Here is a 25,860-nt window from a genome sequence, read left to right as displayed (position 1 = left end):
TTGACTGCATGTTTTGAACTGTACACTGGAGTTCTAAAAATATACAATGCCTTCATTAAAGTTAGTTATTGCTGAACTAGTTCCATAACTTTGAATATGCTTCTACGCAACATGACAGGATTTTTAAAATTTACAGCCATTCTTAATGGATTCTTCATAATCTATTCGATAGAGCATACATAATCACACTAAGCTTTATTCTGAATTGAAATGAGTAATACACAGACAAGCCTGTACAAAACACTTACAACATTTACAAAGATTGCTTAAATATTTAAATACAGGGACATTTATAAGTACTTTCCTTTGTCTTTGGAACGTCATCTGCACAGCTAATGGAAGTATTTGTTCCATTTGTCTCCTTTGTAGCAGCCTCAGTACTTTCCTTACAGTCCTGCAATATATCTGTTTTACCAGAATATTGGAATAATTCCGTACTAAAAGGCTGACAGGAAGAGCAGTGGGTATGGAATACACAATTGTACCCACCAAATCAACCTGTATCTTCTGGAAGACTACTTACAAGGGCTTGTGTATTTATCATTGCAAGCTCCTCGTCAGCAACAAAATTATTTTCAAGAGGAGAACCAGTCTCACTAGACCCTCTCAGGGCAGATTTTTTATTATAACATGCTGTTCTTTTCAGTGACTTTTCAAGTTGAGTGCCGGAACTTCGGGGGGGCTGAAATGCCCTTTTCAGAGATGGAGAAATAAATATACAGTTCGTCTTCACTGGTGGTGGGGAAGGTACTCGACTAAGCAGGTCCATTGCTCTTCTTTTCTTACAGTTCCTAGGGGTTTCTTGTAGTTCCGCTGTTGTTTTTGCTGACCCTAGAGAAACCGGTGGCTTTGAATCTAGCTTCCCAAGTGACAAAGGACTCTGATGCCATAGTCCACTGCTAGGAGTTGCAATCTAATTAAAAGGGGGGGAGAAAACTAAGCTTAAATTCTGTCAATGACTACTGCCATTCAAAGACATCTGAACTAACCATTACTCCACCACCATCCTTGAGGTATTCATACTTACTTGAGATGGTTAAATATGCTGTCTGATATTTAAGTTGATTATACTGGTAAATATAATCATCATAGTAGATTAATAAAAACTTACGGAATGTTTATTTCCTGCATCAGATTTCTGAGAAATGGGATCCAAGCCACATTCTTGGGGCAAGTTAAATGTTTGTGGGTCATTTGTTCGTAGCAAATTCATCAGTTTGCATTGTGCATCTTTGCCAAAGCAGCTGCAATTCTGCAGGACAAAAATATATAGTTTTAACTTTTAATAAAAACTTTGCTGTTGATTTTTAACATAATGAATGTGGTATGCTGTAGATACTCAGGACTGCAATACCTCAAGAACCACCTCTCCCCATATAAACTGACACAGACCCTGAGGTGAGGACTTCTTCATGAGAGGACTTCTTCATGAGCCTCTTCCACGAGAGGTCCAGAAGCTGGCAGCCTGAGAACGGGCCTTTTCTGCAGTGGCTTCACATCTGTGGAATGCTTTCCCTAGGCCCGATTTGTGTGGCACCTTCATTATACATCTTTGGGCCTCAGGCAAAAACGCTTCTCTTCAACTAGAGCTTTGGCTGATCAACATACTATGTGCTTTCACATGTGTTTTGGGGGGTGTTTCTGGTTTTGTTCTCATTTTTATGCTATGAATTGCCCTTGAGATCTTCAGATGAAGGGCAATACACAAAATGAATGAATGAACGAATGACGTTTGCTCACTTGGGGGCAAAACTGACACTATATGTAGTTCATATGTATAGTTACAGGCAATGCCGTATCCAAAGCTAAAAATACTGGCATTCACATTTTGTTGTTTATATAAGCAGCAGATTGGACTGGAGACCAAATCATGCAGACCTCTTCTCCATGTACAGAATGAACACGACTAGTGCATGAACAGGTCTTGCATCTTTGGCCTGCAGCTTCGTGCATTTCACTACATGGGTGCTTTTGGAAAGCTGGACCTCTTGTATGGACAAAATCCCTTATCAAAAAATATGTATGTTTTGGCAACTACTCCTACTACTGCCCTAGATAGAGTGTAATGCCTTTTATGAAGTTGATAGCTTATTTGGAGGGTGCAGCTGGCATCCTACTTCTGGACAGAGGCTTGTGGTCAGGAACACATTACAACTGTTCCAAGCTATTACCTGAGTTTCTATAGCAAATGTCCTTTAATTAGGGCAACTAGAGAAACAGCTTTCACAAAATATTGAATTGTCTTCCACTGGAGACTAGAAAAGTCAAAACATTAAATGCTAATTTAGTAAGTCTTTTGTTGCAACCAGCCTTTACCATTTGATATACCATGTGTATAAGGTAACATAATTCCCCTGCCCCATGCCTTCAGTGCATTGGATAGGTGAGATCAACATACCTCTACAGTATTTCTCAGTTCATTAAAAAATCCTTGGAGATGACTTTCTTTTGGATTTGAGGAGAATGCAGAAAGGTCTCCAGCAAATAACGTGGGGATGTCTGATCTAAATTCAGGTCGCCACTGAAGGTTGATTGCAGAGATCAACGTAGAAGGAATAATTATGTCATCAATAGCAAGCTGCTTAAGATCTGTATAGATCTGGACTGCTATGAAATGATGATTCTCATCTGACAGATACACCAATGTAGAGAAACCTATGTTAGAAATGAAACATAAAAAATTAACTTCACTTTTAAAATTAAAAATACTGACCTTTAAAAAGTTTACATTTTAACCCTAACAAAACCCAAAAGGTAATTCTGGGGAACTTGAATATAATAGCTTATATACTTTGAGCATTGTGTTGGGAAAAGCCTGTAGCCTACTAGAATGAATGCATTAAGCAAGGTGTATCTGATCAGCAGCGTTTCAAGATGCAGTACAAGAATCAGGTGAGCTAATTAAAATGCATTAAATAATTGGAAATTTAAAAACCGATTTTAAGCAATTTCTCATGTAGTTCACAGAGGATTGCACAAAGTCTTCCCATTTGTGCAAGAACTTCTACTTGTGCAATGGAACTTCTTCTCCATCATCTCTCCTTGTGTGTCCCTGTGCCCCCCAAATCTGCTCCAGAGGGTTGGGGAGAAGTGGAAGTCCTTGTGCAAACAGAACAGCCCTTATTTCCTGAACATACTAACTGGTTCTTTTAACTTTTAAAACATTGTTTCCAACTAAACAGAACTTTTCATACTGCTTAGGAACATAATCAAAAGCCATTTGTTGTTCAACTTGCAAGTCTTTTATGCTACAGAATTAGATCCACATTGACCCAAAAAACTCAGTACAGAAATAACTGATTTCTGTTTGCCTTTCTCTGCTCATAAAGCTGTGGCTCTTCTCCTTTTTGAGTAAGTTGCTTCTTCCTCTCACCTTGCTGTTCCACTAACTACTGAAGATAAAAGTAAAGGTAAAGGGACCCCTGACCATTAGGTCCAGTCGTGGCCGACTCTGGGGTTGCGGTGCTCATCTTGCTTTATTGGCCGAGGGAGCCGGCGTACAGCTTCCAGGTCATGTGGCCAGCATGACTAAGCCGCTTCTGGCGAACCAGAGCTGCACATGGAAACGCTGTTTGCAAGGAGGTTAATTAAGATGATAAGTACCTAGAGTTTTATAGAAATTGCTCATAGTTGCTGGGCAGAACAATGTTTACAGATTATAATTTAAAAATAAAAGCATAGTCATACATTTTCAGAATTTGAGAACCGAAAGAATAGCAGATTTCAAGTAGTAACAGGCATAAAAATGAAAGTACAAGATCAAGCTGGGTCACTAAATTATCCTGATGAAATACAGGTTAGTGCTTTCTGGATCTTTGTATGTGTGTTGACTTGCCAATGCTTGGGTCTGATAGGAACTCCAGAATACATAACCTATGATATTGTATGTAATGCCTGAACTGAAAAGCCAGATATTTTTCTCTGGTTTCGGTTCATGATTCCATTTTGAGATTAGATGTTTCAGCTTTAACAAGTCATTTAGGTATACTTATAAACAGGATTCTAAAACCATGCTATAATTGAAATGTAAAACAGGAAATCTGATTTCAGTAAAATTCCAATTTTAAAAATTCTTTACAAACCCTAATAAGGATTCAGACTGGTAACTTAAATAGGATTCTTTTTAACTCATTATAAATCAGTGTACTAGTCTTAACATACCTGTTCCTTTTCTTAGAGAAACTATATATCCCACCAAATCCACTTCAGAACAGGTAGGATGGAAAGATGGTTCCAACAGCTTGCTGAATCTCAGGCACTCTCTTGGCCTGTAAACTTGTGACAGGGTTTCTTGAGACACCTAAGAATTTTGAACAATGACATTAATTATTCATTTATTATAAAGGTTGCTTAAATTTTTAGGTTAATTCACAATGACAGGCCACACTACTTACTGGCAACTGCAGATACTGAGTTTTCTTGGTAGCTGTTAACTGTATATTGGCAGTCTCCAACTTCCCTTTGGATTGGGATGCAGATAATTGGAAAACTCTATACCGACCTCCTTCCCTTAGAAGGGTAAAAATGTCTGATGATGGGCGCCAGATATTCAATACTACTTCTAAAGATGTAAAATTAAATAATATGTTACCCTTCATCAGCAAGATGGACCACCCAAAGAAGACATGCACGACCCATGCTGGGTCTTAGTAATCACAACATCCTTTTCTAAATGCTCACAGACCGATTGTTGAATTATCTGTTCTAGGACCTTTGCTGGTATTGATGTCAAGCTCATTGGTCAGTAGTTACCCTGGATCTTCCTTTTTCCCCTTTTTGAAGATGGGGACAACATTTGCCCGCCTCCAGTCTGTAGGGACCTCACCTGTTCTCCAAGAATTCTCAAAGAAAATAGACAAAGGCTCTGAAGTTACATCCACAAACTCCCTTAGTACCCTGGAGATTTGAATTCATTTAAAGTAGCTAGATGTTCCCTTTCTACCTCTTTTCCTATCTTGGGCTGCAGCTCCCTCCTTATATCATTTAATCTGCTATCAATAGGTTGGGCATCGCTTTCCTTTTTGAGTGAAGCAGAGGCAAAGTAGGTGTTGAGTAGTTCCGCCTTTTTCTCTGTCACCCAATAGCATTTCTCCATGTTCCCCATGCAGAGGACCTACCACTTGCTTGTTCTTCCTCTTACTTTGGACATAGCTGAAGAAATTCCTAACCTCTCTTGCAAGCCTGAGCTCATTCTGACTTTCCCCCTGCAACTGTTGGCTACTTGGGTATACTCCTCCTTTGTGATTTCCCCTTTCTTCCATTTCTTATACATGCCCTTCTTAACTCTCAACTAATCTGGAAGCTGCTTATGCAGCCACACTGGTTTCCTTAGATGCCTTTCATTTTTCTTTCTTGTTGGTATTGTCTGCATTTGGGCCTTCAAAATTTCTTTTAGAACTCCCATCCATCTTGGACTCCCTTCTCATTGAGTATTTCTGACCATGGGATCACACCCAGGAGCTCCTTCAGCTTTTTGAAATTGGCCTTCTTAAAGTCTGAGTGCCTGTCCAACTACACTCAGTTTTCCCTTGCCCCGTATCCTAAAATCTAGGAGAACATGATCAGTTCCTCCCAAGTTTCTGAGCACTTCCACTTCATCAATCATTTTCCTCCCTATTGGTGAGGACTAGGTCCAAAATAGATGAGCCCCTTGTTCCACCTTCTGGGAAATGAAATTGTCAGCAATGCAATGGAGGATTTTGTCAGACCTTACACTCGTGGCAGAGTTTGAGTCTCAACCGATATCGGGGAAGTTGAAGTCCCCCATGATTACTATCTCTCTCCTTTTTGAATGTTTGGTAATTGGCTCTCGTAAGGCATCATTCAAGTCTTCATACAGTGAATTCAGATAATCATGCAGTGTGAATAATCTAATGTTTTAATCACGAGGATCTCTGGCCTTACTAACCTTTTCCTCTTTCTTCTTTTCTGTAATCCACAATTTGTAACTTGAGTACGGCGGTTACATCCCTTCTGCAGGAACTGTTTTCCTCCTCAGCAGAATCCACTGCCTTCCTGAATTCGGCTTCTATCTGTGCTTGCTTTTTATCATTTACCATCTGTCTGTGACTGTTCAAGGCCTTTAACTGCTCCTCACTGAAATAACTCTAAAATCACAACAATAATATGGCTTTGTCCATTAGAAAATACAGGCAGGGGAGCAGGGGGGATGTAAGTCTCGGTTCTATAAACAAAATTTATTGTTGTTATCATACTGAAACGTATTTACAAATATGAAAAGGAAGTTTCCATCACAGCCACTGAATTTCGACAAACTGCCCCTCACATTTAAAAGAAGCAAAACAAGTGATACTTGACCTTTTTGCTTTCTGGTGTAATATCAAAAGAGCGGTCAGTGCTTCCCCAACAACTAGAACTACACACACTACAAACCCACAGTTTGTTCTGTAAACTGGCTCTTATTTTCTTACTTTATAGTTCCATCAAAATAATACCTTCATTTTATCTTACAAAGTGTTCTGTAAACATCTCAAGTTTCATTTCAGATTCTGCTCAGCTCCCTGCTCACACTCCTGTCCTTCCATCATGCAATCAAACTCCAGAACAGCATATGGGCAGAGATGTAATCTAAGCACTAACATTCATATCTATGCTATCTATACCCTATTTTCAAATATCCATTTCCACATGCACCCCAAATTATTCTACATTAAAGTTTACATTTACATAAACTGATCAGCTCTAGAACTCAGTCATAATTTAATGTGAAGAACTTCGTAAGTTGATATAAGAGTAGAAATAATGTTAAGTTATTTGAAACATTCTTACTTCCAGGTAAGCTGGGTCAGCAGCGTTAAGAACTGCCTCGTAAAGTTCTGCCCCATCTTGCAGAGAGCGAATCTGTTGCCTGGTTAACGTGCGGGATCGCAGTACTCTTTTGCCGCCATCTAGTTTTTTAAAAGTTTGCATGAGTTTATAACCACCAGAAAACAATTATAAAGAATAATACTAAAGACTCCATTAAAGGTACTAAGACTGACTGGCATTTTATTTTGAAATGATCAATTACCACCCTGAATATTTAGCCCACAAATTCCAGAACATGTTTAGTCTGAGTGACAAGCCTCCAACATGAAGACGTCCCTGGCAAAAGGATGAAACCATTAAAAGCAGTCTGGTGAACCATAGCAATCATTGATAGGACACAGAAGCAGTGACAACTGTCTGTAAGGAAGGTTGAACCTAAGCATATTTATAGTTCAAATGCTACTTTTGAATTGTTTCCAGAGAATAAAAAGTAGCACTAATTTTATTTTTTATTGATGTCTTACCTACCTTACTTGTAAGAGAAACCCATATTTGTTAAGAACCAGATCATGAGAGCTCTATGATCTGATCTGATCTGATCTGATCTGATCTGTCTTTCAAAATTTTTGATTGGAGCAGCAGTGCAAGGGGCAGTGGGTGCTTAGGACCATTTCCCCTGCTTTTTGCTGGATCTAAAAAACGCCACAAAGCTGCTATCAGCATAACTGCACCAATAAAATAAAATAATGCTGTAGATAGATGTCCATGCTTTTTTTTCTGCTTCAGGGCTAGCAGGTGGGGAGGAAACAATTTCAGTCCAGAAATGCACAGTGAGAGGAACTTCTGAGCCTGGCCCATTCTTGCTGTTATTTTCAATTTGCCCCTCCTCTAATCTACAATGCCCCTTGCCCTTGGTTGTGCTCAGCTACCTATTCCCTCCACTTTCTGTTCCCAACTGCCTTGTGGCATGTAATTTTTGAAACTCATCTCTACCAGGATGCTGAAAATCACATTTTGCACCAGTTTCTGATCTTCGATGGCAGCATCATGTGGGACACAGACAGACCACCACTGAACTTCAGCAGTAATACTTTTGTGGCCATAGATTAGAGCATTTCTGACTCTAATCAATTTTCTGTATGGAATTGTTGGTACACCATCAAGCCCTTTATGTGGAAACTCTGCTTCTATGTGCCCTTTTGGATTGGGTTCAAGATGCAGAATATTATTGTATGAATTAAAGTCTGTTTAGAAACCCAAGCTGAGGCAACATTTAGCATTCAAATAACAATTAAACAGCTAACGTTTTTATTTTACCTTCATTCTTTTCAAATTCAGCTTGTATTTTTGCAAGCAATGCTTCCAGGGTTTTTTGTCGATTCTCAGCATGCTTTGCAGCTTCTCTTTCTTCAGCTCGACAGTTACGAAACACATAGGAACCTGCTGTTTTTTCCATCCACTGCAATAAATGTTCATTGAAAATGAATATTAGTTACTTAGTTTTAGATTTTTTCTACTTCAGTCTTAAGATCTGGTTTAAAGTAATAGTTGAAAGTGCTTGAAAGTTATTGCAAGCTACAGTACTTTACCTGTATGGGATAAAGTCTCTGAACAATGACATCAATGCAACTAACAGTCCCACCATCAATAAGGAGTGATGGCAAAGGCAAAGAGAATGGCCGGGGATCCTGATGGTATCCTAATTTGGCATACCATCGCGCGCGTCGAGTGCTGTTAGCTGAAATCTAAAACAAAATATTACACATCTACAAATATGGTTGCCATATTGCAGCATATCTAAGGTACTACCATTTGCCACACACTTGTGGACCTGAAGTTAGTTTTGGCTGAACTGGTCAATAAAAATACAGATCAAATGATTCATAGCCTGCAACACTGGTTCTCAAATGCTGTTTACGACAGTTTAGCGGGTTATCCATGATAAAAAGTTCAGTAATGGCAAACTTTATAAAACAACTTTGAGAGAGGCAATTATATTTCAAGCTGCTACTTGCTTCAGAAACAAATAGCGGCTTACAGGTAATAAATACCTTCTCTGTTGGTTCCAATTCCATCTCTCTAACTTTTTGGACTTGTTTTTCAGATTTTAGGTGTTGGAACTGGCCCTGTCTTTTTTTTTAAAAAAGAGTACCACAAATACCTATTTTACCTTCAGCATAAGAGATTCTGGCGCTTCCAGTGGAGTGCTTGCCTCCTGAGAACCCACAAGTTCTGCTCCATGTACAACAATCTTTTGGCCCACAGTCAGCCTCTTTCTACACAATAGTGATTGGAGAGGAGGGTCCAAGACAGCCTTGATTCCATACCAGCCATCTGTAACTTCAACCACTGCTATGTCTTTTTTGCTGTCCTCAGCAGTGCTTTTATCACCACGGATCTGAGACATATTTGTGTTCAATGATATTATTTTAGTGATGCACAGTATGAGAGTTTTAGCAGCAACATCATCTCTTTCCATTATCCTTTTGATGGCTGAGCGATGACTTTGGTCAACTTCCACGTCATACCTTTCGAAAGAAAAAGAAAATACAATTGGTCTGTGAGCAGTTAGGGAAGTATTGTGATAGCTAAGACCCAGCATCAGTTTCTCAAAAACAAGTCATGCCAGACAAATCTCCTTTCTTTTTTTGATAAGAGTTACAAACTTGGTGTATCAGGGGAATACTGTGGACATAGTGTATCTTGATTTGACAAAGCCCTCCATTATATTCTTGCAGAGAAGCTGGTAAAATGTGGACTGGACGAGATTACTGTTATGGGTGGATTTGTAGCTGGTTGACTGACCAAACCCAAAGAGTACTCTCTAATAGTTTCTCATCAACCTGGGATCAAGTTACAAGTAGGGTACCACAAGGTTCTGTCCTGGGCCTGTTGCTGTTCTTTATAAACTAGGATGAAAGTATTATTGAGGGGATGCTCCTCAAATTTGCAGTGACTCCAAACTGGGAGGGGTAGTCTCTGAAGACAGAATCAGGATTCAACATGACCTTAACAGATTGGAGAACTGAGCCCAAGCTAACAAAATGAATTTCAACAGGGACAAATGTAAAGCTCTACACTTTGGCAGGAAGAACCAGCTGCACAAATATAAAATGGGGGACACACGGCTTACCACATTCCAAATCTTAATCTATACTATACCTGTACTTCAGCTGAAGTAGTAGTCTTTCCGGAGTCAAACATTTATTGGCGAATTCCTGTGGAAATGCAACTTCCATAGCTGCTAGTTTCCACACAATCCACTTATAATGATTGTAGACCCAAGCTTTTGAAATTAGCTTAGGATCCACACCAGGTGTATCACACAAAGCCCTGTGGGAAATTATCAGAAAATTCATCAAGTTAAGAGATTTCAAGTCGTAAGAATAGTACCTCAAAGTAGCAACTACCATAACAACTCAAGCTTTTAAATGACTGTTTTGAGGTGACCCATTACAAATAATAGCAAAATAGCTAAGTAACACTAATATAATCGGCTACAAACAAGCCACAGTTAAACATACTTATATCCCTTCATTTCAATGGGAAAGTGTATGCTTGACTAGACTCAAAAGTGCACAACTGTAATCAGATCAGCTTTCCTATTTAAGATTTGGATCAGAAAAACATTTACTTATGAAGACAGCAATTTTTTTAAATAATATTCCTGCTGGATATGCTTTGTGATTAACACACACTGGTAATTAACATTTTAAAGAAACGGTAGCTTGCAGAAATAACTTATTGCTTTTATTATTTATTAAACAGAACTGCTTTTTCAAGTGAGGCTGAGAATAAGGAGCATTTGCTAGGAGATTAAATAAACATTTTCAAAAGGCATATTGTTAAAATGTACTCAAAACTAGATTGCATAAGTTTTGACATATATTCTATTATTGAAATTCCTAAATATCAGCACTGTCAAAATTCTATCAATTAGTTTTCTACAGAGGACAGAAGAGTACCCAGGTGTTTAATTTACTAATGAATTACGCAAAAACAGGTTCTTTAAAAAAAAATTCATCTCAATATATAAAAGTTATGTACTTCAACACTAAGACATTATTTGAGGTTCATAATAATGCACTTAATATTTAAACATGCAAAACCTCAACAGGATGAGGTTTTAGCTGAGATTCCTGTATTGTAGGGGGTTGGACTAGATGACCCTTGGGTCCCTTCAAACTCTAATATTCTATGATACCTGTAGAATTCTTCTTTTCCTGCCTTTCCCTCATCATTTGGAATAAGATATCCACCATCCGCCAGTTGTAGTCCACATTCTTCTAGAAAATAATCTCTACTGAAAAAATCCTGGATGATAAATTTAAAATCTTCTGCATTTCTGCTGCTTATTTTTAGGCACTGCTTGGAAATGCCAAATGCATACAACTGCAATGGTAAGAGACAAGTTGAATAATTTAGTGGTACAGTGGTACCTCAGATTACATACGCTTCAGCTTACAGACTCCGCTAACCCAGAAATAGTGCTTCAGGTTAAGAACTTTGCTTCAGGATGAGAACAGAAATTGTGCTCCGGCGGCACAGCGGCAGCAGGAGGCCCCATTAGCTAAAGTGCTGCTTCAGGTTAAGAACAGTTTCAGGTTAAGAACGGACCTCCGGAACAAATTAAGTACTTAACCTGAGGTACCACTGTATTAAATATGCCCATTACTTACACATCAATATACATTTCTTAGAAATTTCTGTTTTTCTTAAAGTGGAAATTCAAGATGAAGTCTAGAATAAATAAGACATGGGTTCTTCATAGAAAGGGCTCAGTTACTCTGTTTTAGCAGGTCAATTTAAAGTCCTGTGAAAGTCCAGGGAGAAAGGCAATATACAATATAATCAGGTCTATCTGGCATTCTAGACTAAATCATGTTGACGGAACAGGTTCATGATTGGAAAACAGCCTTGTTCTGACATAATGATAACTATGGTTGCATTATGGAAGGTAACCAACCTTGTGTCCTCCAGATGTTGGACTACAATTACCAACATCCTTGACCACTGAGCATGCTAGCTGGGGCTGATGGGTGTTGGGACTCCAACAACCTCTGGAGGGCACCAAGTTGGCTACCACTGCCTTATGGGAATGAGCCACAGTGGACCTTGGGCTCAGACACTTCATTTTCAATCATGGCCAGGAAGAGAAGGTTTTGCTTTAATTTTACACTAGTTTCAATTATTTGTTATGTCTGAGTGCTTACAAACTATGGTCAGTCTTAACTGTGGTCAGCTGAAACAAGTAAATTCATGAAGCTGGCTTGTTTCAACTAGCCAGTTAAAATGAACTGCAGTTTAGGGTTTGGATAAGAAGCAAAACCATTGTTTATCATTAGGTCCAAACCAGGCCAGCATGTCTTCATAATGAGATAGGATAATCCAACCAGGCAATAAAGTGCAGGTACCTGATCGCTGGTGAAAGAACCAGGTAATTTCTCTCCCACCGCTGCTTTCAGAGGAACTCTGCAAGGAGCAGATATTTTCACAAGGTACAGGCTGCCTGGTTGTGGACAAATTCTCTGGCTTTGTTTCTTTATAATTCTGATTTCTTGTAGATTTCTTGCATATTGAAGATTTGCTATTATTTTTGTTAAATCTGTTAAAGAAACATATTGTTAAAGCAGGGATGTGGAATTTGGCCTCTATCACACAGCTCCCATATTCCTGTCCATTAGCCAAGCTGGCTAGGGCTGAAGGGAGTTGGAGTCCATCTACATCTGAAATGCCACAGGTTCCCCATTCCTGCACTGGAGCCACCAAATTTAATGTTGCTGTTGTTAAAGACCGATTTTTAAGACTGAAGTTTAATGACAAAATCTTCAACTGTATTCCATAACAGCATATTATTAAAAATCACATTGCAAGCTGACAAGTTGATACAAATATCAACTTCCCCCTTGGCCTCCCATTTCCATGGAGAGGATCAGGTTTTAGTAATAGCTCTTTCAGCAAAAGAGGAACTGGATACTGTCTCTCTCTAAAAATATTAGTTGAGGGGACAGAAAGGAGTACTTCACACTCATCTCCAAAGATCTCTGCAATTTAGCCTGCACCTGGGCAGACCCAACATGTGAAACGTCACAGAGAAGGTAACCTTATCAGAAATCATTTGTGAATAAATTATCATAGCAATTAAACAAATGTTCACAAATGCATGTGTACACACCTAAACATACCTGAATTTGTATCTCTGGATTCTGAATTCAGAGCCGATATTTGCATGTAATTATTATGTTCAAAGATATTGCCTTCTGTTTCAGTAGTTCTCTGGTTAAGATGAAGCTCTTCCATTCTATTAATACTTTTGTTGTCCACTAAGACAGATTCTTTGCTGTTACCTAGTTTATCCTCAGAGGCATTTGCTTTTGTTTTAAAAGGTGGTGCAAAGATTTTGGCAGGTTTCTTTGCCGTATTTTCTGCTTTCTTCCTTTCCTCAGTTAAGGTCTTACTAGAATAGGTAAAAAAATAATATTGGTATATTTGAAGACTGCTTGGAAATAAGTTGCAGAGACCTTTCAGATTTTAATACTTTAACATTTTGGTCTTGAATTGATCCAGAACTTCTTGCCATTCTCTGTAGAACTGGAGAAATTTTGGTAAGAAATTTTGTACTAGCAAACACTAGCAAAAGCGAATCATTCCCGCCCCACCCCCCAAAAATTGCTGTTTGACCTGACAGCTACAAGATAAGCATAGTTGGCTACTACCAGTACTGCACACCAATTTCATTTTGGTAGATGATTTAATTACATTAATAACCTGGAAAGGTAGACTTACTGTGATCTGTTCTCCGGTCAGCCAAGCCTATATATAAAGCAGCCAGCCAGAAGGGACAGGGAACACACTGAATTCCAGACTTGTTGATAGCCATAAACACAAGATCAACACAAAGAGCCATGGAATAATTAACTTCAAAATTCTTCTAAAAATTACAAGTATAGAATAAAGGGGGAAAGTAACTTCAGAGTGGGAAAGGTAGGTCAGTGTCATGGGACTCCTTAGACTGCTTGGGTGACTCCACAAACACAATCCACAAAAGACCCACACTCCAGCAGCCGGGTTTGACTTAAGCACAGGGCTGTATGTTCCATCATTCTCATTCAGTGGTGGAGTGGAACGTACAAGCAAATGATATGACATAGCAGTGTGCCCCTCCAAGAAAGGAAGGAAAACCAGAATTATATAGCCTGCTTAGGCAATCCTCCTCCTGAATGCTGTGTCCAGAAAGCAAACCAAAGTTCAAGTAAGGATTCTGAGATTTCTCCTCATACCTGCCCTGTGTACTATTGGATAGTTGGTTTTTAAACTTAGGTGAGATTCAGAAATAAAGGTAAAGAGAACCCTGACCATTAGGCCCAGTTGTGACCGACTCTGGGGTTGTGGCGCTCATCTCGCTTTATTGGCCGAGGGAGCCGGCGTACAGCTTCCGGGTCATGTGGCCAGCATAACTAAGCCACTTCTGGTGAACCAGAGCAGCGCACGGAAACGCCCTTTACCTTTCCGCCAGAGCGGTACCTATTTATCTACTTGCACTTTGATGTGCTTTCGAACTGCTAGGTTGGCAGGAGCAGGGACCGAGCAACGGGAGCTCACCCCGTTGTGGGGAATCGAACCGCCAACCTTCTGATCGGCAAGTCCTAGGCTCTGTGGTTTAACCCACAGTGCCACCCGCATCCCTCAGATTCAGAAGTAGTTACAAATTAAAACATAAGGAACCTGTGTCTGAAGAAAAGAAGTCCCGCTATGTACACAGTTAAAGAGGTAACCTAATTTTTTAAAAATCTATTTTCCTTACCTTAAAGGGCCACAGACCACTGGCTTTAAAGGAATATTGTAGGTGAACTTTCTTCTGTCATTCACTATACCTGAAGAAAAATGAAGCTGTAATTCAAAGCTACATTACATAATTTGTAAAAGTATAATGTAGAATTCTACGTTCATTATCATGATAATACACCTACAAAATCATGTCAATATATTTGCTATTTATTTATTTATTTATTTATTTATTTATTTATTAAAAATGGATTTTCCGTGAAATTTCCCCTGAGGTATTTTAGATTTCTACATATGTATGAACTGGTGAAAAATAAAGTTTATTGAAATAGAAACTAACAGATATCGTTTTCACATCCATGTTAAAAATACCGGGGGAGATAGTGCTGTTACTGGAACTCTATTTGCTTCTCAAAAGCACTGTAAGAGTTAAATGCAAAGGCAGGAAGAGTCCCTGCACTTTTAATCATCGTGCAGAATAAGAAATTTCATCTATATGAAAGCTGCTCTTGCCAAATTTTCCAGGTTTACACAGTTCTCTCTGCAGAAAGCAGTGTCATTCAATATTTATTTTATTGCATCAAGGGCATGCAATGGTATTGTTTTAAATTCACCTGCCTGTAATAAGTTGCAGGGGCAAATATGCAGCAGTGATCTAGTAAACTTCAATGATAAACTGCTTTATAATAGCTGAATTTATCAGTATGAAGCATCCGGAATAATTGAAATGTGGATTATAAATCTTAAGCAGCATTTGTATACCATATACACACAATAAGGCATGTAATTTCATGAGGATGAGGTCAATATGCAAAATAGGATTCTTACATTGACCTTGAGAAAATTTAATTATATGTTGAAATGTTTGAATTATAGAAGGCAAAGGAAAACTACAAATACAAAACTTCTGATTAACTGATGAAATCATGAAATATAAAGGTTACCCTCTGGATAACTTTTTGAAGGTTTCAAAGATGCTTTGCTGCGTTCTTCTGACCGCTCAAACTCAGGCAGCAATTTTCTTTTAATAGGAGGTTCCCCTGAAAGGCAAATGTCATAGAGCATTTTTAAATATTTTAAAGGACCTAGCCCTTACTGATTCTGACTACATCACTGCAGTACATTCCTCAGAAAATTTCTCAACTGTAATGCAAACTATCAATCAATGCCTCTTGAATATTTTAGAAAATCAAAGTTTTTGAAAGTCCCTTGCTTACTCTAATCTGAAAAATTATCCCAGTGGTATTGGTGGTTGTCAAGAGAGCAAACAGGCAAGACTCCAACCTGTCTACCTGGCTTTATTGTTAAAACAGACTTTTTACAGTGCAGAGCGTTGCAAATCCATGTCTGCTCAGTCGCTAGCAGAATCTGGGTGTGGCCGGTCCTTGTACCTCCCCCAGCATAACAGTTGTGTGACCCCCATCCTTCTCCTACCCTCTCTGCGCCTCCCTCCGCTTTGCTCAGGCTCGGTGTTGGGGCTCTCCCTAGCATCTTCTGCCCTTGCACCCCCTCCCCACTGGAGGCAGGGCTTTCCTCCTCGCCATAGGAAGAACTGCTTCGCAAGATCTTTGGAGGCTCCCTGTAACACAACTGCCCTTCCACCTCTCATCTCTGACCTGATGGCAGTTCTCTGACAGTGGTCATTGCTAAAAATATCATTCAACTGGTATACTTTTTCATGATTTTAGTGAATATGCTAGCCCTGGATTACTGGGGTCTAAACTCCATGCTGGTCTTTTGATGCATATGTAAAACCTAATCTTCAAAATATTTTTGAAGAGGTATGCAATGACAACTAATAACTTTTTTAAAATCATAGACATAAAAGTTTTATTTTACACAATTTGTATAGGGCTTACTTGTAAGTTTGCATAAGAAATGTAAGACTGTTTCACATTAAACTTCAAAGGAATGAAAAATTTACAAAGACTGCAGTCCTGATAGGCATGCAAATCTCTTTCCCAATCCCCCATTTCCCTTGCAAAGCTTGTGTGGTGTTTGGGAAGCATTTGTAGATGAGAATCAGTGAGTAGCATGGGCTTGTCCAGCACTCCTGCAACTTCTCTGCAAATGCACTTCCTCAAAGCATTTTCTCTTAACAGCTAGAATCTAAAACTGGTAGTGATTCTACCTAACAAGCAAATGAGGGTGGGAGAATTTGGAGAAAATAATCACTTACGTATGTGATTGGTTATGCACCCCTTTCTCCCACTAAACCTGGCTGACAAGTACCTTGACTCTATATTCTAACTGGGTGCACTTTAACCCATTGTTAATGGTTTACTATGACCATGCATATTACTGCCACTTCACTCCTGTCCACCAGCGAGCAGGAGCAACTCTCAATGATCTTTGATTTAGCACTACTTACATCAAAACCAGGAATCATGGTTTGTTTCATTCAGAACAAGCCACAATCTAAAGCCAAGATATGGTGTTGGCTTAATGCTCGGGCCTGGAATCAAATCAAACACAATCCCAGTTTAGATTTAATGCTAAATCGAGGATCACAGTAGGTTGCTCCCACTCACTATCAGGAAGCAGCAAAGCAAGAGCAAACTGCATTCATGGCAACCCATTGACTGTGGCTTGCAGTGACACACCAATGCTGCCAATATTTTGGCAAATCTGAGAACGAGACCATGGATTTTCTAAGATGTCTCGCTCCCTGCTAATTATTTTATTGATCCCCTCTAATTCATTCAAAGTAAACTAAACTGAGATCAATCGTAGTGCAACTCAGTAAATGTACAGGAACAGTTTTTTGAAAAAACAAAACAGCCACCTACCAAAAGTGTTTTCTTCTTTCATGTGCCTTTTTCCAGTTCTTGTATATGACAGAAAATTATTAGGTTTCTCAAAACTCAATATGGAATTTTTATTTTTCTGTACTTCTGCATCAGGAAGTTCATCATCTTCCATGAAAGCTTTGGCACTTTCTGTAGCTTCTATTTCCAAGTAATTTTCCGGAGTTTGTGCATAATGACATTGAAGATCCAGATTTCCTTCTGTTGCAGTACCACAATTTGCTGCACATTTAGTTTTGCTTCTACTCCGGCATGGTTGGGTTATCTTCAAAGCCTCAATTTCTTTTGAACATGTAAAGTTCTCTTCTAACTCAGATATTTCTTTTTGCTTCTTAGTATGAGACATGCACACAGGTATTTTAATGGTCAATGGGTTTTTTATAATCTTATTTTCATTAGGTGTACTTGTGGCTGAATGAAGTGCTTTATATTCCTTTTGTGGTTTAGACTCTGAAATAACTTCACCCTGCTCTATGGCCTCTGTAGCAAGAACTTTTATAGGACCTTGCCCCACACTCTGTTGAGCATCAGAAAAACTATTACTACTAACATCATCAAATTCTTTTAAGAGACTCATAACTTTCTGGAGAGCCTTTTGAGAAATTTGTACTTGTTTTCCACTTGCTGTGGCAAAGCCACAGGGAATATTTGCATTCGCTTCAGTATTTGAAAATATTTTCCCTTGAGATACAAGCATTGTGTCTTTCTTTGGAGCTTCTTTGCTCCCAGGAGAAGATACTTCACCATAACTATAATCACAGTTAGAGACATGACTCCGGTGATCTGATGGATTATTTTCCATTTCAGAAAAAAGCAGTCTTGCTTTCTTTAATGACTCTGCAGATAAGTGGACAGGTTTTCCACTAGCTGTGCTAAAAAACCCAGAGTTATCAGTAATAAAATCTGATTTGATACACTTCTGTTTGTTGGGAGTCCATGTATCAGATTGCTTATTATGCATTTGAAAGCATAACTCAGGGTGAGTGTTCAAGGTCATAGATTCAGTATACTTTAATGTGTGCTCATCTGCACAGCACTCTTTGGCTCGAGAAAACTGAGGTGCAATTATATTTTCCACTGGATTGTTCTCTGCAGATGAGTAGTTATTAGAATCGATACACACTCCAGTGCCACAGGTATCAGAACTGCTTTCTAAAAGGTCATGTTTATTTGTTTTAGGTTGAGATGCCATGTTCTCTCTTACAGATTTATAGCAGTCATCATGAAGCACTTGCCTGGCTTTTTTTAATGCTTCCTGAGAAACTTCAACAGTTTTACCACTTGCTGTACTGAATGCAACTGGCTTAGCCGTCAGATGTTTTGAAGTCGAAGTTGATGCTTCACTGGCTGAATATTTCTGCAAGACGTTGGTACTGAACAATCTTGAGTCACATTTGTGTATCATGCTACTCTCATTTTTACAAGTTTCATCATAAGTGTGAACATTATTTTCAGCAAACACATTTTTTGATAGTGCTGCTTCTTGAGAAACACAAGTTAAATTCTCTGACACATAATTTTTCTTATGACATTCATCTGGTAAATGGTTCAACAAATCCGAGGTACTAGCCTTTGAAGTGATACTGCAAATTAAGTTTGAGGAATCAAGGCTTTTATTATTGCCAGAATTTCTAGATGACAAGTCCTGAAAACCTTGCATTGCATTACTATCTGACGCTTCAACAGGCAAATGCTGATCAATAGCCGAGTCAATAAATTCAATTTTTGAAATATTTTTGCTTTTTGTACATGCCAGATTATTCTTTGTCAACAAGCCTTCATTCACTTTCTCCCCTCTAGTGTGAGATACTAAATCTGATTCAGATGCATTCATCTCCGAAGAAAGTTCTTTAATAGTGTCAAGATTCTCAGTCTTCTTAATAGTGTTTGAGGACAAATCTGGAAGATCTTCAAAGTTACCTTCAGGATACAGATATTCATGTTTTTCATTTCCTTCTTCAAATTCCTTGCTAACTTTGGTGATTTTCTCATTTCTTTTTTCCTGAATTATAGGCTTGGTAAAATTACTAACCTCTTCCTCCATTTCTGGAAAAACAGTTTCATCTTCTGAAAGAAGATGCTTTGCTTTAGCTAATGATTCATTAGCAATTGTAATTTGCTTACCACTAGCTGTATGAAAACCCATTGCAATAATCTGCTTCTCTTTTCTGATTTCAGAGATTTCTTGATGGTTGGACCTTTCAGTTTCACTTAAGTTAATATTCTCTTTTACAGAACTGAGATCTCCCTTTTTGCTTTTAGGGCTTGTCTTCCCACTGGAAGTTGGCATAGTCTCTAGTTCTTCTCTTGTACAGGAGGCAGCCAACAAATGAAGCTTTTTACTTTTTCCTGCAAATATGTTCCCATCAGCAACAGTGTGAAATCTCTGTAGAAAACCACTTTCTAGATTGCTCACCTTTTCCCCCTCTTGATTTAAATTACAGTTTTCTTTTCCATATGCATTATTCAAGGTGGATCTTTTTTCAGTCTTAGCAACTTCAGCTAAACACGTTAGATCCGACAAAGCTTCTTGCAAATTATAATTACACTGAGTTTCTTCACAGTTTACAAAGTGATGTGAGACTAATACGCTTTGATTGTTTTCAAAGGAAGACAGTTCATTTCCTGTCATACAGACGGAGTATTTTTTAATAATTTTTAGGTTAACTTCTGTAGTACTAGAAATCTGAACTCTGCCTTCATTATAATTTACAATTTTTGACTTACTTTCTGTATTTTCTTTAACAAATTTAATTGTATCTTTTGTATTCTTTTTCATCAAATATTCAGCATTTACTTCTTTGACCCTCTGATGCCAATCAATCTCTCTCTCTTTCATGCAGTTGGGATTACTCCAACTATTGTTGCACCTATTTGAACAATCACATAGCAACATTTTTTGGTGAGGGCTAAGCATTTCGTTCACTCCATCCAGATCGCCGACTAATTTTGTAGCTTTCTTTATAGCATCAACATATAAGCTCATCTCTTTGCCCCCAGCTGCACTACAGCTCCCCAGATCAGACAAATTGAATTGTGATGGTGCTGAAACAATTGGGACAAAAATATTGTTCTGTTTTGTGCTTGAATTAATGGATGTAGCTTCTTCACTACTTTGTATCTGTATCTTAGATTTCTCAGCTGTGCCTATATGTTTATTGGGAGACAGATCATGGCCTCTTTGAACCTTTTCTTCAGAGCTTTTCTCAAAATCATTTTCTTTCCAAACTTCAGCACATATATCATTTTTATCAAAGCTTCCAGACATCTCATCAGCATTACTGAATTCCACCATCTTATGCTTTTTGAACTGTGTAAATTCAAACTGACTACCTGTTTCTTCTAGTATATTAGAAATTTCAGTAACTTCAGCTTCTTGGCTTGCTGTTAAATTTAGTTTTTCTTCAGGATGTTGATTACTAAGCACATTATGGAAAGCAGAATTGGCACATTTGGGGAAAATAATGTGGGCATCATTCATCTGAATACCCAGCAGATCAGAAACATGTGAAAAATTAGATGAATTTTCAGTCAGTTTGTTCATTCCAAGTGAAGATATCTCAGCACTTCTCTGTGCATTTTCATTTGAAATATTTTGCATTCCTTCGCTAGGAAAATCTTCAATAAATTTATCTTCTATGTCTTTGAACAATAACTTGCCTTTTCTAATGTTGCAATCAGACAGTGCTATCTGTTTATTGGATGCTGTTCTGAAGCCACCCAACTTTTCAGTTCTGCTAGGACTTATACCTCCTAACCAGCTCTGCTCACTATCTTCAGCATTTCCTGCTAAGTCTACTTGTAGATGCTGGCTTGGGTCTAATTTTTTCTCCAATGCTATAAGCTTAAAAGATTCATCTACAGTAGGTTTTGGCGTTTCCTTTGATTGAGACCCAAGTTCAGCCGCCCGAGTGCCACTTGCCAAAAACTTTTGTGTAGCTGATTCCAAGATTGCTTGTTGGTTTCCAGTTTTTGATGCATGTATTCCCAATGTAGATTCCTCCATCACCGCTTCTTGCAATGAACTGAAACATCTAAGACTGACACATCTTTCACCATGTTCTCTTTGTAAATTTATCTTTTGACCAACTGAATGGGACATGCTTTCACTTGACTCTGTTTCTTGATTAGCAGATATATTACTAGAAGGCATAATTGTTCCTTTTCTGTTGTCTGTCTGTTGAAGTATTGACAACTGATCTGTAAAATTACGTTCTGTGTAATTGAGTGGAGCTTCATGGGAAATGTTACTAAGAATGCAGTTTTTATCAGACTCTACTTGCTGTTTCTCTTCAAGTATGTGTTTGTTAGTGTGCATAATGTCTTCCTTTCGTTCTGTAAGAAATTGAACCATGATAGTAATGTTAGTTGGAATGGCACCATTATTTTTTAAAAAAATTCTCTCTCTCACCAGCTTTTGTGTTTAGTCTAGTGTACTAAATCCATTTTCAGAATGTCTCGTAACCACGATAAAGTATGCTGCAGCTAATACTTTGTGCTTTTGCATTCAATATTGCTGTTATCGGAGGAATTACTAAATACTTTTTCTATGCATTTGAGACATTTAATGTTTTTTCCTTTTTTAAACAACTCTTGACATAATAAATTACCAAGAAAATGGCTCTGCTTAAGCAGTTTATTTAACCTGTTTTTTTAATCAGCTGTGATTGCTGAACAAAATGCACACTTTTACTTTCTGACTACAAGGCCACTTCAAGAAATCAAGCCAAAAGACCTGATGATATAACAAAAACCTTTTTTTTTTCAATAAATGATAATAAAGGAGTCACTACTAGTTATGGAAGTTAACTTTAAACTTGCAGCCACGTGGCCTTGCAATGGAATGTCCAGAGAAAAAAGGGAGCTGCTTTAGGCTACAGCCGCAAATCATCATGAGCTCCAACCTGCTTCTTTTTTCCCACTGAAGCCTCTCAAATTGTAAGACTGTCTTCCCTCACATTACTACCCACCATATTTCCATGTTGCCTTCCTTCTTTTTCCTTCCCTCAGCATGTGTCTCTTCCCCACTCATGTTCTTTTCATGCAGCATTTGCTACCACTTATGTGAGAATCCCATATACTTGCCATGGTAAACAATTAACTTCAGCAATATATAATCCACATATGCAAATATATTAATTTAGTGGGCAGTGAACATGACTGTCTAGTTCATAGCAAAAACATAGCTATAGTAAGTACAGGAATGGAGGTTTAAGATTTTGATTTTTAAAAAACCACAGGGTGAAAAAATACAAATCTACCTTCATTTCTTATGGCTGTTGCAGAAATTTCAGAGTCGTAAGATTTTAAATCTGCACAAGTTGGCACAAGGCAAGCAGAGGAGCCATCTCTCTTTGTGGTTCCTTCTTCCCGATGAACTGGGGTATTATTTATTGCATAAATAAATTTTTTTGGTCGTTTTTTCAAACCAGAAAGTGAGGTCATACTTTTCAACCCAGACCTTGTAAGTCCACTAACATCACCAGCAGCTTGGGTAGAAACACTACCTAGAGGATCATAGTTCTTTTTTCCATTTTCTCTTGAGTAATTACAGCAACTATTATCAGCTTCTGTAAAAGTTGTGTTTTCCATTATGAAGGAACTACTATCTGAAACATTTATGACAGATGCCAGCTCAGCCTCACAATCTTTCACCAGTGTTGGGCCCTTATTGCTCATAATCGCAACAGGCAATGGAGTGTTTTCAGGCAGTGGTATTATTTCCAGAGAACTGGTGTTTAGCAGCTTGTTACCTTTTATTAGGCATGATGTGTTTTGAATACACGATTCTAGCATTTCAGTACTAGCACACTCTTTGCCAACAGATAGTTGCATATCTTCAGAACACTTCTTGATATGTGACATAGGAGATGAATCAGAACAGTGTGAGGACGTTTTTTCAAGCTGTGTTATGTCAAGTCCAGATAAGTCCAGCTGAGACCATGAGCAAAGCAAAGATGATGGTATTTCCTCTTCTTTTGGTATGCTATTCTGATTCACAGAGTGCTTTTGCATTCCATTATTTGGAATAGTCTGCAGGTGACATTTGGCGGAATTTCCATATTTTGTTATAATGTTGTCTTCATCAGTATCTTGATATTCATGTTTTGCTTTATCAGAAAATGTCTTACTTTCCTTGACTCTTTTTGGTTTTCTTAGAAAGGCTTGGCTGCTTGCAAGGCATTCAGACAGATCATTCTCTGTTCCATCATTCGTATCTTCATCCATTGGTACAACTGGTAGCATATAATCTTCTCCTAATTTACTGGGAAATATGTTCTTACCAAAGGATCCAGCTAATAACCTTTCAAAATCTGTAAATAAAAAACCATGAACATGAGAAAGCAATATTTTATGAAGGGCTCTAATCCCACATTTCATTTATAACATGTATTCCAATATATGTATTAAATTATTTATTTTGAAGCAGTGTTAGAACTGGATTAGTGCAGATGTGCAAGTGTGTATATTAAACACACATATACACACACCTTACGACTTATTTTTCTCAAACAGTAGTCCCCTATTGCAGTTTACAGACTGCTTTTGAAACTTTTGAAACTTGGGAGAATTTGAAAATGCAGTAAACAGTAGCATTTCATTGGGATAACATTTCATACAAACCCTTCATATGAGTGGAGAGGCGCCTACACACCATTCTTATCTTACCTCATCTATCAGCACTGGGTGGAAAGAACTGAACCTTTAATTTTGTTTTTTCTTTTTTCTTTATTGAATAATATATGTGATATGCATGCAAAGGTATTTGTATTAAGTTTTAGTGGACTTTTATTTCGGTGAGTTGTCATAGTTGTTGCTGTCTACACTAGGTACGATATAGTTAAATGGGTAGACATATTCTAGAGCTACTCAAAAAATAAAATACAAATAGTTATTAAACAGTAAAAAATGTTAATAAACCAATGCTCACTGTGGATTTTGCTGTCAGTTTCTGCACATACATCTTCTGTTCCTGATGTGGACTGCACATGCATACTATCTGTCTTGGGACTTCTACCGTATTTGGAGATGAGACTATGCATGACCTGAACACAAAAAGGGGATATTAACATATATAAATTACAAATTAGCTGTGGACATGAAGGTTAAATAAAAAAGTTGCCTATTTTGACATATTCTAACCCTTAAAGCCACTCACCAACTCAATTCTTTCATTATGCTGCTTTCTTCCAGAAACGGAATCATTTCCTCTAGCTGAAATATCAAATATAAATAATTTGTAATCAATTATGCAACTCATTAGAGTTCACTGATATGATCTTAACATAGAAACTCAGTTTCCTAGCACAGCATTTAATATGAGGGAAATTAAACAGCAAAGTATTTTTGACATAGTCACATTGCTATCATTACCTATTATGACTGTTGGAGAAAGTGTAGGAGGCGTTGCTAATGAACTTGACCAAGTCATCTCAGGATCAGCTTCTGCTCCTAGGCTTTCAAAAACAGATTTTGGTGTCTGAACCTAAAATATATAAAAATTGTTCTCTTTTGTAAAAAAAAAAAAAACCACCTGAAGTAACTTCATTTCAACAGCTAGAAAATCGGAGAAAAAGGGAAGTACCTCAAAAATCTTGGGTGTATGCAGAAAACTTCCATTTAGCACTGAAAAACATTAAGTGTGATAATGTTAGCCATCATCACATGAAAACAACCAACTGAATATTTATAAGCCACTATTTTCAAAGTTCAAAGCAGTGAACAAAATATTTTTAAAACAGCTTACTTATTGGTGGAGGGAACAAAAGAGTGGACATTACCATATTATGGCAATAAATCCAAGTCTTCACATTTCTATATCTTTCATTTAAAAATTCTCACCTGCTTCTGCTTTGCTCTGACCCAATTCTTGTATAGGAGAAACAAATGGCACAGATTTATTTGGTTCGTTAAATATCATTGGAGTTGATGCAAATTGGTTTTTTGCTGGCAGCTTCCTCTGTGGTGTTTTAAAATTACTTTGGTCCAGGTCACTAGTTTTATGTTCAGGTTCTTCTGGTCTTTTAGAGTTATACAGTGGAGCTTCTGAACTGAGTTCTTCAAACCAGTTGATACTTATTGGTCCTAAATCTAAGAAAAGGAATATATTATGCAGGATACCGTGCCCTAGGTTATAACCCCACTTGTAAGAAAAAGTAACTATGGAATGACCATATACCATTATTTTGAGCTTGTCAAAAAAGTGGAGGCACAGCATGAGACAGTATTATGCGACCAATTCTCAACCCCCACTTTGCAGGAAAACAGCCTCTCCCCACAATCTCAGGCCTGCCAACACAATCCTGTTAAATTCTGGCTTCTCCTATGTTTTACCCAAGATTCTGTCAGCATAAAGTAGCCAGGACAGGACAAAGGCAGGCAGGAGAAGTTGAAGAAGCAAACCCCCTACTTATTCCAGCTGCTGATCAGGTGGAAAGACAGGGGTCTACTAGCTCAAAATTTAACCCGCAACCTAGATTGAAAGAGAATTCCTTCATAC

The 25,860-nt window shown here is 38.1% G+C and overlaps 1 protein-coding gene across 1 annotated transcript in view; it reads right to left on the bottom strand.

Annotated features, from left to right (window-relative positions):
• Positions 1 to 178: 178 nt before the first annotated feature.
• BRCA2 (BRCA2 DNA repair associated) overlaps positions 179 to 25,860 on the bottom strand; it is a 33,183-nt gene continuing 7,501 nt past the window's right edge. Inside the window, exons 3-25 of the mRNA XM_079973236.1 lie at positions 25,203 to 25,451; positions 24,946 to 24,986; positions 24,735 to 24,846; positions 24,520 to 24,575; positions 24,292 to 24,406; positions 22,622 to 23,674; positions 17,343 to 21,695; positions 15,498 to 15,593; positions 14,573 to 14,642; positions 12,954 to 13,225; positions 12,183 to 12,373; positions 10,973 to 11,160; positions 9,931 to 10,101; positions 8,939 to 9,296; positions 8,358 to 8,513; positions 8,086 to 8,227; positions 6,790 to 6,908; positions 5,909 to 6,107; positions 4,395 to 4,561; positions 4,162 to 4,300; positions 2,399 to 2,655; positions 1,112 to 1,252; positions 179 to 913 (exon numbers count right to left, since the gene is read on the bottom strand). Coding sequence (XP_079829362.1) covers positions 494 to 913; positions 1,112 to 1,252; positions 2,399 to 2,655; positions 4,162 to 4,300; positions 4,395 to 4,561; positions 5,909 to 6,107; positions 6,790 to 6,908; positions 8,086 to 8,227; positions 8,358 to 8,513; positions 8,939 to 9,296; positions 9,931 to 10,101; positions 10,973 to 11,160; positions 12,183 to 12,373; positions 12,954 to 13,225; positions 14,573 to 14,642; positions 15,498 to 15,593; positions 17,343 to 21,695; positions 22,622 to 23,674; positions 24,292 to 24,406; positions 24,520 to 24,575; positions 24,735 to 24,846; positions 24,946 to 24,986; positions 25,203 to 25,451 — 9,065 coding nt within the window. The 3' untranslated portion in view covers positions 179 to 493. The remainder of the gene's footprint in view (positions 914 to 1,111; positions 1,253 to 2,398; positions 2,656 to 4,161; positions 4,301 to 4,394; positions 4,562 to 5,908; positions 6,108 to 6,789; positions 6,909 to 8,085; positions 8,228 to 8,357; positions 8,514 to 8,938; positions 9,297 to 9,930; positions 10,102 to 10,972; positions 11,161 to 12,182; positions 12,374 to 12,953; positions 13,226 to 14,572; positions 14,643 to 15,497; positions 15,594 to 17,342; positions 21,696 to 22,621; positions 23,675 to 24,291; positions 24,407 to 24,519; positions 24,576 to 24,734; positions 24,847 to 24,945; positions 24,987 to 25,202; positions 25,452 to 25,860) is intronic.

Source organism: Podarcis cretensis (genome assembly GCF_951804945.1).
Source record: "Podarcis cretensis genome assembly, chromosome: 4".
Classification (NCBI taxonomy): domain Eukaryota; kingdom Metazoa; phylum Chordata; class Lepidosauria; order Squamata; family Lacertidae; genus Podarcis; species Podarcis cretensis.
This window is presented reverse-complemented; position numbering and strand designations above follow the sequence as displayed.